This window comes from Pygocentrus nattereri, chromosome 25 (assembly GCF_015220715.1).
Source record: "Pygocentrus nattereri isolate fPygNat1 chromosome 25, fPygNat1.pri, whole genome shotgun sequence".
NCBI classification, from domain to species: Eukaryota; Metazoa; Chordata; class Actinopteri; order Characiformes; family Serrasalmidae; genus Pygocentrus; species Pygocentrus nattereri.
Window position 1 is genome coordinate 1,945,001 of NC_051235.1, and position 11,614 is coordinate 1,956,614.

The following is an 11,614-nucleotide window of genomic DNA, read 5'->3' on the forward strand; positions in this document are numbered from 1 at the left end:
TTGGTCCTATTCCCCCCACTGTTCTTTCTGAGACCTCCCCCTCACTGCGATTGGTCCTAACCCCCCCCCACTGTTCTTTCTGAGACCTCCCCCTCACTACGATTGGTCCTAAGCCCCCCCCCCCCCCACTGTTCTTTCTGAGACCTCCCCCTCACTGCGATTGGTGCTAACCCCCCCGCCACCGTTCTTTCTGAGACCTCCCCCTCACTGCGATTGGTGCTAACCCCCCCGCCACCGTTCTTTCTGAGACCTCCCCCTCACTACGATTGGTCCTAATCCCCCCACTGTTCTTTCTGAGACCTCCCCCTCACTACGATTGGTCCTAATCCCCCCACTGTTCTTTCTGAGACCTCCCCCTCACTACGATTGGTCCTAATCCCCCCACTGTTCTTTCTGAGACCTCCCCCTCACTGCGATTGGTCCTAACCCCCCCACTGTTCTTTCTGAGACCCCCCCCCTCACTGCGATTGGTCCTAATCCCCCCACTGTTCTTTCTGAGACCTCCCCCTCACTACGATTGGTCCTAATCCCCCCACTGTTCTTCTGAGACCTCCCCTCACTGCGATTGGTCCTAATCCCCCCACTGTTCTTTCTGAGACCTCCCCCTCACTGCGATTGGTCCTAATCCCCCCACTGTTCTTTCTGAGACCCCCCCTCACTGCGATTGGTCCTAATCCCCCCACTGTTCTTTCTGAGACCTCCCCCTCACTGCGATTGGTCCTAATCCCCCCACTGTTCTTTCTGAGACCTCCCCCTCACTGCGATTGGTCCTAATCCCCCCACTGTTCTTTCTGAGACCTCCCCCTCACTGCGATTGGTCCTAATCCCCCCATTGTTCTTTCTGAGACCTCCCCCTCACTGCGATTGGTCCTATTCCCCCCACTGTTCTTTCTGAGACCTCCCCCTCACTGCGATTGGTCCTAACCCCCCCCCACTGTTCTTTCTGAGACCTCCCCCTCACTACGATTGGTCCTAAGCCCCCCCCCCCCCCACTGTTCTTTCTGAGACCTCCCCCTCACTGCGATTGGTGCTAACCCCCCCGCCACCGTTCTTTCTGAGACCTCCCCCTCACTACGATTGGTCCTAAGCCCCCCACTGTTCTTTCTGAGACCTCCCCCTCACTGCGATTGGTCCTAACCCCCCCACTGTTCTTTCTGAGACCTCCCCCTCACTGCGATTGGTCCTAACCCCCCCACTGTTCTTTCTGAGACCTCCCCCTCTCTGCGATTGGTCCTAACCCCCCCACTGTTCTTTCTGAGACCTCCCCCTCACTACGATTGGTCCTAAACCCCCCCCACTGTTCTTTCTGAGACCTCCCCCTCACTGCGATTGGTCCTAACCCCCCCACTGTTCTTTCTGAGACCTCCCCCTCACTACGATTGGTCCTAATCCCCCCACTGTTCTTTCTGAGACCTCCCCCTCACTACGATTGGTCCTAATCCCCCCACTGTTCTTTCTGAGACCTCCCCCTCACTACGATTGGTCCTAATCCCCCCACTGTTCTTTCTGAGACCTCCCCCTCACTACGATTGGTCCTAAACCCCCCCCACTGTTCTTTCTGAGACCTCCCCCTCACTGCGATTGGTCCTAATCCCCCCACTGTTCTTTCTGAGACCTCCCCCTCACTACGATTGGTCCTAATCCCCCCACTGTTCTTTCTGAGACCTCCCCCTCACTACGATTGGTCCTAATCCCCCCACTGTTCTTTCTGAGACCTCCCCCTCACTACGATTGGTCCTAATCCCCCCACTGTTCTTTCTGAGACCTCCCCCTCACTGCGATTGGTCCTAACCCCCCCACTGTTCTTTCTGAGACCCCCCCCCTCACTGCGATTGGTCCTAATCCCCCCACTGTTCTTTCTGAGACCTCCCCCTCACTACGATTGGTCCTAATCCCCCCACTGTTCTTCTGAGACCTCCCCTCACTGCGATTGGTCCTAATCCCCCCACTGTTCTTTCTGAGACCTCCCCCTCACTGCGATTGGTCCTAATCCCCCCACTGTTCTTTCTGAGACCCCCCCTCACTGCGATTGGTCCTAATCCCCCCACTGTTCTTTCTGAGACCTCCCCCTCACTACGATTGGTCCTAATCCCCCCACTGTTCTTTCTGAGACCTCCCCCTCACTGCGATTGGTCCTAATCCCCCCACTGTTCTTTCTGAGACCTCCCCCTCACTGCGATTGGTCCTAATCCCCCCATTGTTCTTTCTGAGACCTCCCCCTCACTGCGATTGGTCCTATTCCCCCCACTGTTCTTTCTGAGACCTCCCCCTCACTGCGATTGGTCCTAACCCCCCCCCACTGTTCTTTCTGAGACCTCCCCCTCACTACGATTGGTCCTAAGCCCCCCCCCCCCCACTGTTCTTTCTGAGACCTCCCCCTCACTGCGATTGGTGCTAACCCCCCCGCCACCGTTCTTTCTGAGACCTCCCCCTCACTACGATTGGTCCTAAGCCCCCCACTGTTCTTTCTGAGACCTCCCCCTCACTGCGATTGGTCCTAACCCCCCCACTGTTCTTTCTGAGACCTCCCCCTCACTGCGATTGGTCCTAACCCCCCCACTGTTCTTTCTGAGACCTCCCCCTCACTGCGATTGGTCCTAACCCCCCCACTGTTCTTTCTGAGACCTCCCCCTCACTACGATTGGTCCTAAACCCCCCCCACTGTTCTTTCTGAGACCTCCCCCTCACTGCGATTGGTCCTAACCCCCCCACTGTTCTTTCTGAGACCTCCCCCTCACTACGATTGGTCCTAATCCCCCCACTGTTCTTTCTGAGACCTCCCCCTCACTGCGATTGGTCCTAACCCCCCCACTGTTCTTTCTGAGACCTCCCACTCACTGCGATTGGTCCTAACCCCCCCACTGTTCTTTCTGAGACCTCCCCCTCACTGCGATTGGTCCTAATCCCCCCACTGTTCTTTCTGAGACCTCCCCCTCACTGCGATTGTTCCTATTCCCCCCACTGTTCTTTCTGAGACCTCCCCCTCACTGCGATTGGTCCTAACCCCCCCCCACTGTTCTTTCTGAGACCTCCCCCTCACTACGATTGGTCCTAAGCCCCCCCCCCCACTGTTCTTTCTGAGACCTCCCCCTCACTGCGATTGGTGCTAACCCCCCCGCCACCGTTCTTTCTGAGACCTCCCCCTCACTACGATTGGTCCTAAGCCCCCAACTGTTCTTTCTGAGACCTCCCCCTCACTGTGATTGGTTCTTCCCCTCCTGCAGGTGTGTGTGAGCCGATGTGCATGAACGGCGGCAGGTGTGTGGGCCCAGGTGTGTGTGACTGTGTGTCGGGTTGGAGAGGGAGGCGGTGTGATAAACGTGAGTATAAATCTACATCTTTAATGATCTCGTAGTGACATCTTCTGAGGGAAATGTAGCCAATCAGAACAAAGCTTATTTACATATTCAGTCTTTAACACCCAGCAGTAAAAAATAATTCATTCTTAGACAAAGGCAGTTTAAAGTGATAAAGTGGGACAGAGACTGTATCGAACTGATAACATAGGAAACAAATGGTGTCTGATTGGATGGTTTGGGAGAGAACTACGTCTGATGGGATGGTTTGGGAGAGAACTACGTCTGATTGGATGGTTTGGGAGAGAACTACGTCTGATTGGATGGTTTGGGAGAGAACTACATCTGATTGGATGGTTTGGGAGAGAACTACGTCTGATTGGATGGTTTGGGGGAGAACTACGTCTGATTGGATGGTTTGGGAGAGAACTACGTCTGATTGGATGGTTTGGGAGAGAACTACATCTGATTGGATGGTTTGGGAGAGAACTACGTCTGATTGGATGGTTTGGGGGAGAACTACGTCTGATTGGATGGTTTGGGGGAGAACTACATCTGATTGGATGGTTTGGGAGAGAACTACGTCTGATGGGATGGTTTGGGGGAGAACTACATCTGATTGGATGGTTTGGGGGAGAACTACATCTGATTGGATGGTTTGGGAGAGAGCTACATCTGATTGGATGGTTTGGGAGAGAACTACGTCTGATGGGATGGTTTGGGGGAGAACTACGTCTGATTGGATGGTTTGGGAGAGAACTACGTCTGATGGGATGGTTTGGGGGAGAACTACGTCTGATTGGATGCTCTGGGAGAGAACTACGTCTGATTGGATGCTCTGGGAGAGAACTACGTCTGATTGAATGGTTTGGGAGAGAACTACGTCTGATTGGATGGTTTGGGAGAGAACTACGTCTGATGGGATGGTTTGGGAGAGAACTACGTCTGATGGGATGGTTTGGGGAGAACTACGTCTGATTGGATGGTTTGGGAGAGAACTACGTCTGATTGGATGGTTTGGGGGAGAACTACGTCTGATTGGATGGTTTGGGAGAGAACTACGTCTGATGGGATGGTTTCGGAGAGAACTACGTCTGATGGGATGGTTTGGGGGAGAACTACGTCTGATTGGATGCTCTGGGAGAGAACTACGTCTGATTGGATGGTTTGGGAGTGAACTACGTCTGATGGGATGGTTTGGGAGAGAACTACGTCTGATGGGATGGTTTGGGGGAGAACTATGTCTGATTGGATGGTTTGGGGGAGAACTACGTCTGATTGGATGGTTTGGGAGAGAACTACGTCTGATTGGATGCTCTGGGAGAGAACTACGTCTGATTGGATGGTTTGGGGGAGAACTACGTCTGATTGGATGCTCTGGGGGAGAACTACGTCTGATGGGATGGTTTGGGAGAGAACTACGTCTGATGGGATGGTTTGGGGGAGAACTACGTCTGATTGGATGGTTTGGGAGAGAACTACGTCTGATGGGATGGTTTGGGGGAGAACTACGTCTGATTGGATGCTCTGGGAGAGAACTACGTCTGATTGGATGGTTTGGGAGAGAACTACGTCTGATGGGATGGTTTGGGAGAGAACTACGTCTGATGGGATGGTTTGGGGGAGAACTACGTCTGATTGGATGGTTTGGGGGAGAACTACGTCTGATGGGATGGTTTGGGAGAGAACTACGTCTGATGGGATGGTTTGGGGGAGAACTACGTCTGATTGGATGCTCTGGGAGAGAACTACGTCTGATTGGATGGTTTGGGGGAGAACTACGTCTGATTGGATGCTCTGGGGGAGAACTACGTCTGATGGGATGGTTTGGGAGAGAACTACGTCTGATGGGATGGTTTGGGGGAGAACTACGTCTGATTGGATGCTCTGGGAGAGAACTACGTCTGATTGGATGGTTTGTGAGAGAACTACGTCTGATTGGATGCTCTGGGAGAGAACTACGTCTGATTGGATGGTTTAGGGGAGAACTACGTCTGATTGGATGCTCTGGGAGAGAACTACGTCTGATGGGATGGTTTGTGAGAGAACTACGTCTGATTGGATGCTCTGGGAGAGAACTACGTCTGATTGGATGGTTTAGGGGAGAACTACGTCTGTTTGGATGGTTTGGGGGAGAACTACGTCTGATGGGATGGTTTGGGAGAGAACTACGTCTGATTGGATGGTTTGGGGGAGAACTACGTCTGATGGGATGGTTTGGGAGAGAACTACGTCTGATTGGATGCTCTGGGAGAGAACTACGTCTGATTGGATGGTTTGAGAAATAGACTGTGTAGACTCATGTTGCTTTTTATTTAAACCGTAGTATTTTATCTATTCAATGTATTTCATAACTTGTCATGTAAAACACTGAGATTTTGTAAGTAAAATGCCATTATTATTAATTATTATTATTAATATTGTTATTATAATAACAACCACCATTGAACTTAATAAAAAACTGCATTGTGTGTGTGTGTGTGTGTGTGTTTGTGTGTGTGTGTTTGTGTGTGTGTGTGTGTTTGTGTGTGTGTGTTTGTGTGTCTGTGTGTGTGTGTGTGTGTGTGTGTGTGTGTGTGTGTGTGTGTGTGTGTTGTATTCCAGCAACGTGCCTTCAGAAGTGCCTGAATGGAGGAGAGTGTGTGGGACCGAACACCTGCCACTGTTCTCCAGGGTGGCAGGGAACGCTGTGCCAAACACGTTAGTACCGAACACAAACTCACCACAGAAGCATGAATAAACATGAGCTGTGAGATAAACCACTTTCATATGGAAGGAGAAAGTTAGAGAAGAAAATTGGTGAAAAAGCTGGAGTTTCCAAAGCTGGAGTTTCCAAAGCTGGAGTTTCCAAAGCTGGAGTTTCCAAAGCTGGCAGACACCTGACATTGAAACACCAGTGACTTGGACTTTGACTTGAAGAACAATGACTCTGACTCTGACTTGAAGAACAATGACTCTGACTCTGACTTGAAGAACAATGACTCTGACTCTGACTTGAAGAACAATGACTGACTTGAAGAACAATGACTCTGACTTTGACTTGAAGAACAATGACTCTGACTTGAAGAACAATGACTCTGACTCTGACTTGAAGAACAATGACTCTGACTCTGACTTGAAGAACAATGACTCTGACTTTGACTTGAAGAACAATGACTCTGACTCTGACTTGAAGAACAATGACTGACTTGAAGAACAATGACTCTGACTTTGACTTGAAGAACAATGACTCTGACTCTGACTTGAAGAACAATGACTCTGACTCTGACTTGAAGAACAATGACTCTGACTCTGACTTGAAGAACAATGACTGACTTGAAGAACAATGACTCTGACTTTGACTTGAAGAACAATGACTCTGACTTTGACTTGAAGAACAATGACTCTGACTTGAAGAACAATGACTCTGACTCTGACTTGAAGAACAATGACTCTGACTCTGACTTGAAGAACAATGACTGACTTGAAGAACAATGACTCTGACTTTGACTTGAAGAACAATGACTCTGACTCTGACTTGAAGAACAATGACTCTGACTCTGACTTGAAGAACAATGACTCTGACTTTGACTTGAAGAACAATGACTCTGACTCTGACTTGAAGAACAATGACTCTGACTTTGACTTGAAGAACAATGACTCTGACTCTGACTTGAAGAACAATGACTCTGACTCTGACTTGAAGAACAATGACTCTGACTCTGACTTGAAGAACAATGACTCTGACTCTGACTTGAAGAACAATGACTCTGACTCTGACTCTGACTTGAAGAACAATGACTCTGACCCTGACTCTGACTTGAAGAACAATGACTCTGACTCTGACTTGAAGAACAATGACTCTGACTCTGACTCTGACTTGAAGAACAATGACTCTGACCCTGACTCTGACTTGAAGAACAATGACTCAGTGGTTCAGACTTTAACTTGAACTCTAGTGACTTGGACTTTACCTTGAACATCAAGTTAAAATCCGAGTCACTGAACACTAACGACTTGGACTTTGATTTGAACACCAATAGCTCAGACTTTGACTCCACCTAACTCTGACTTTGACATAAACACCAATGACTCTAAAGTTATCTGAACACCAATGACTCTGACTCCAATTAACTCAGACTTTCATTTGTATGCCAGTGACTAACTTGAACATCAGTGACTCAGAACTGAACTCCAACACCAGTGACTCGGCCTTACAGGTAATATTTACCTCGAAACCGGCTTCTGAAATGGCGACAGATGAAAAGGCCATCAGCTCTTCCTCCTGGTGTCTGTATGCGTGTCCTGCTATTGTTGGCCGTGGTCTGTTTACAGCTTGTGTTGGGTTTTAATTAAGGGTCTCTAACAGCCCCGTGTGCGGTTCTGCATGCCAAGACACAAACCCCACAGGACCGCTCCAGCTAACAGGGCTAAAATGCATGTTAGCAGTGGGCGCCGGTTTCCTCACACATAAAGAGTGAACGCCTTTCTCCTCCATTAACGATCCACAATAAATACGACAAATAACCTGCGTTTATTTATTCATTCACTCCTCGCTCTTCCTCCCTTTCATCCCTCCTGTTTATGGGAGTCTATTAAGGTCCTAATGGGCTTGAGTGAATCTCTCAATTTCAAATTCTTTATTTCCAGAGCAACATAAACACACACAAGGACATTTGGAGGCTGATTTAAACTGGGACTTCGTGCTTCCACTCGCTGGCCACTTTATTAGAAACACCTACCTTGTGCTTCCACTAACTGGCCACTTTATTAGAAACACCCACCTTGTGCTTCCACTCGCTGGCCACTTTATTAGAAACACCCACCTTGTGCTTCCACTAACTGGCCACTTTATTAGAAACACCCACCTTGTGCTTCCACTGTCTGGCCACTTTATTAGAAACACCTACATTATAGCTCCTCTATGTAGGTATTCAGTTACTGACTGTAGCCCATCTGTAAAATGTATCAGCCCCCAGTTTCTGACCATTACTGTCCAGCTATTATGTGGGTGGTGGTCCATTCTCAGCACAGCAGTGACAGTGACATGGTGTGTGGTGCTGGTATGAGTGGATCACTGCTAGATTGAGAGCGAAACATCCGCCCAAATATATCCAGAACGAGAGGCTCCATGATCAGAAAGCGGCGTTTCTGATAAACTGGCCAGGTTTAGGGCGTATCATTGAAACATCCTGATTTTAAATATCAGTGTTTGTCCGGTCTCCTTGGCGATGTGTAGTAAAGTGTTATGATTGTTGTTATTATGGGATGTTTTGCAGCGATCTGTGAGCAGAAGTGCGTGTTTGGGAGTCGGTGCATTAGGCCCAACGTGTGCGCCTGCAGGACGGGATACACGGGCTTACTGTGCGATAGGAAGGTAGCTACAGTCTTTACACACACACACACACACACACACACACACACACACACCATCATTCCCAGTTTTCAGGAACGGTTAATCTGCACCTGCTAAAATATTTTAATGCTTTAGATCCTAATAATAAATCTTTATCACTCATTTTTTAAGTGTATTGTAGTGTTTCCGCTATTAAAGAAGGCGTAGCCACTTCCACTCGCTGGCCACTTTATTAGAAACACCTATCTTGTGCTTCCACTCGCTGGCCACTTTATTAGAAACACCAAGCTTGTACTTCCACTCACTGGCCACTTTATTAGGAACACCTATCTTGTACTTCCACTCACTGGCGTAAGAGTCGTAGCGCTTTTAAGGGCTGTAGCTATACACAAAGACTTTTTTGTCAAAAAATCTGCTGTGAGCTTTGTTACGTCTTAATTCCTCTGCTGTCAGGAAGAGTACGTCCTAATCCGGGTCGCTTTTCCTGCCCTGTTGTGGCTCCCCGGCTGAATCAGATCAGTAGGTAATAATAAAATAATCCTCCTCTACAGTAAAATAAAGCTCTGCTGATCCTTCAACACAGTTTAACAGTAAATGGTCTTAAACGCTGGAGTTAATGTAGAACTGCTGATTCACCCTTTAACCCTGAAGATCAGCGCAGACGGCTGGTCACCATAGCAACACAGACGACAGTCTCGCCCAGCTAGTAGCTGCGAAACGGTAAAGAGAGAGATTTAAGACGGACATCGATAATCTGGAGACGAATGGACGGATTAGTGTTTATAGTCACTCCAGCTGGTTTAATCTGCAGCGAGAAGCTGAAACACTAATAAGTCGTGAAGCTGAAGTCGCTTCTGATTGACCAGCTTCTCATTTGAATTTTCCCGTTCCATCTTAAAAGGTGCAGCAGTTATATTCTACTGCGTCAGATGCCATTTAGGGTGGAATGGGAAAATTCCAACGAGAAGCGACTTCAGTCTCATAAAACGTCGAACATTGAGAGACATTTCACAAGAAACTGCTCCACTTTTGGAAAAGTTTCCTGCTGGAGATGCGAGAAAAGCAGCTGTAGCTGAGCCGAAGCTGAAAGCCGAGCGAAGTGAGTCTGAGTTTTCAGTTATATTTTTATCCTGTACTCGTACATTGACACACATTAACAGCCAAGATGGTAAAATGGACATAATGTGCCTCCCAAATGGCTCTTTTTAATGTCTGGGTTGCCGCCCCTGTGCTCAGCTAGCTCCGCCTCACAATAAGCGTCTTTATGGAAGAGTTCAGCAAATAAATGCTGCAGAACTAATGCTCTAAAATGAATACGCAGAACATTTAGAACATGCTACAGCATATTTACGCTTTAGTACCATACTTTAAGATTAAAATCTAAGGACCAAAGGGTTAAAAACTAAAAATTAAAAACTGTCTATAAACCAAATTTGAGCCTAGGAAAGACAAAAGTTTTCACACCCTGGTTTATTTTGTTGATTTTCTAAGTGTCAATAAAGTTTAATAAAGTTAACACATCCTCTACGCTCATAAAAAGATCATTCTTCAAGGGTTCTTTAGCCGAGAAAATGGGACTATATAGAGCCATATGCACTCAGAGAACCCTGTCAATGTTTAAAGGGTTCTTTGCATGGTGAAATGGTTCTTCAGATTGATGGATGTGCTGTAGATGGTTGTATATAGAACTTTTCTATGTAGCACCAAAAAGGGTTCTTCTATTGTTCCAACGTCAAGCTTGTGGCAATAGAACAAACATTTTTGGTGCTACATGGAACCCTTTTCAAAAAGGCGCTATATAGAATCATCTACAGCACGTTCTCCATCAATCTGATGTCCAAACAGGTTCTATAAGCATTCGTGGTTCTATTAAAGCACGGTTACTTCTTATTTGCTGAATTTAACATATTAGGAAAAACGTAAAAACATTAAATGTGGCCAAAAATGTGCAAAATTTATGGCACATTTTATTTATTTATTTGTTCAATATGCTAAACTCAGCAAGTAACTAGAAATTGTGCGTTAGAAACTGTCATATTTACGGGTTCTACCTGTAGAGAATTGGACCAGGGTGTCAAATTCTGTACGTCAAATTAATCTCCTCTTTTCTCCCCAGCTTCCTATTCGTCAAGGCTGATGGAGGGGGCGGAGCCTGTAGTGAAGACACTGGCCACAGCTTGTTGCTTTGCGACCGGACTTAGATAGCAGCATCTCACCTGTAAATAATGTTAATTTATGCGTAAGGGTAAACGGTTTTGTATTTTTTTTACATATTTTTTAAAGTTTACGTTTACACAGCAAGACTAAGAAGAACATAAATGTTTTCTAATTCTGTATAAAAGCAGCCAGACATCTGAGAACACCCAGTAACATCCCAAACGTTTCAATATTTATGCATAAGTAGGATTAATATGTAAAGAGATCCAGTGGGTTTGGTGTGAGACGGTTCAGACGTCTTTACAGTGGTGGTGATGGGCACCAGGCGTCGCCATGACTACAACACAAATATAGACACTTTATTTACCATCCAGAACCACCAGAGAACCTACACGAGTCTTCTGAGCTTATATGGAATGCTGATGATGGAAAACAGTGGAAAATCTGGAATAATGAGTTTTCTTTGGGGACTATTTTGCCGCACAGCGCCCTGCATGTCTCCCTCCACCATGAATGGAGTTGAAGTTCTCTAAACTCTCATAAAACAGCGTCTCAGTCATCAGGCAGTGAATTCAGAACCAGTTCATGTAGGAACTTTCTGTAGGAGCTTTTAGAGGGGGACGTCTGGTTCCCATCACCACCACTGTGAGGAGCTTTTAGAGGGACGTCTGGTTCCCATCACCACCACTGTGAGGAGCTCTGACTCGGTCAGTTTATCTAGAACAGAGCGTTTCACACCAAAACCGCTCTGTTTACATTGTAACTGTGTAATTATGGTGAAGTACATTTACATTTATGGTGTTTGGGAGATGGTCTTATCCAGAGC

General features: G+C 47.2%; 1 protein-coding gene across 1 annotated transcript in view; it reads left to right on the plus strand.

The window, feature by feature from the left end:
- Positions 1–11,162, plus strand: part of si:ch211-246m6.5 (von Willebrand factor D and EGF domain-containing protein) — a 120,542-nt gene extending 109,380 nt beyond the window's left edge. The window contains exons 32-35 of the mRNA XM_037534329.1: positions 3,225–3,320; positions 5,901–5,996; positions 8,555–8,652; positions 10,748–11,162. Of these exons, the coding sequence (XP_037390226.1) occupies positions 3,225–3,320; positions 5,901–5,996; positions 8,555–8,652; positions 10,748–10,768 (311 nt within the window). The 3' untranslated portion in view covers positions 10,769–11,162. The remainder of the gene's footprint in view (positions 1–3,224; positions 3,321–5,900; positions 5,997–8,554; positions 8,653–10,747) is intronic.
- The last annotated feature ends 452 nt before the right edge of the window (positions 11,163–11,614 follow it).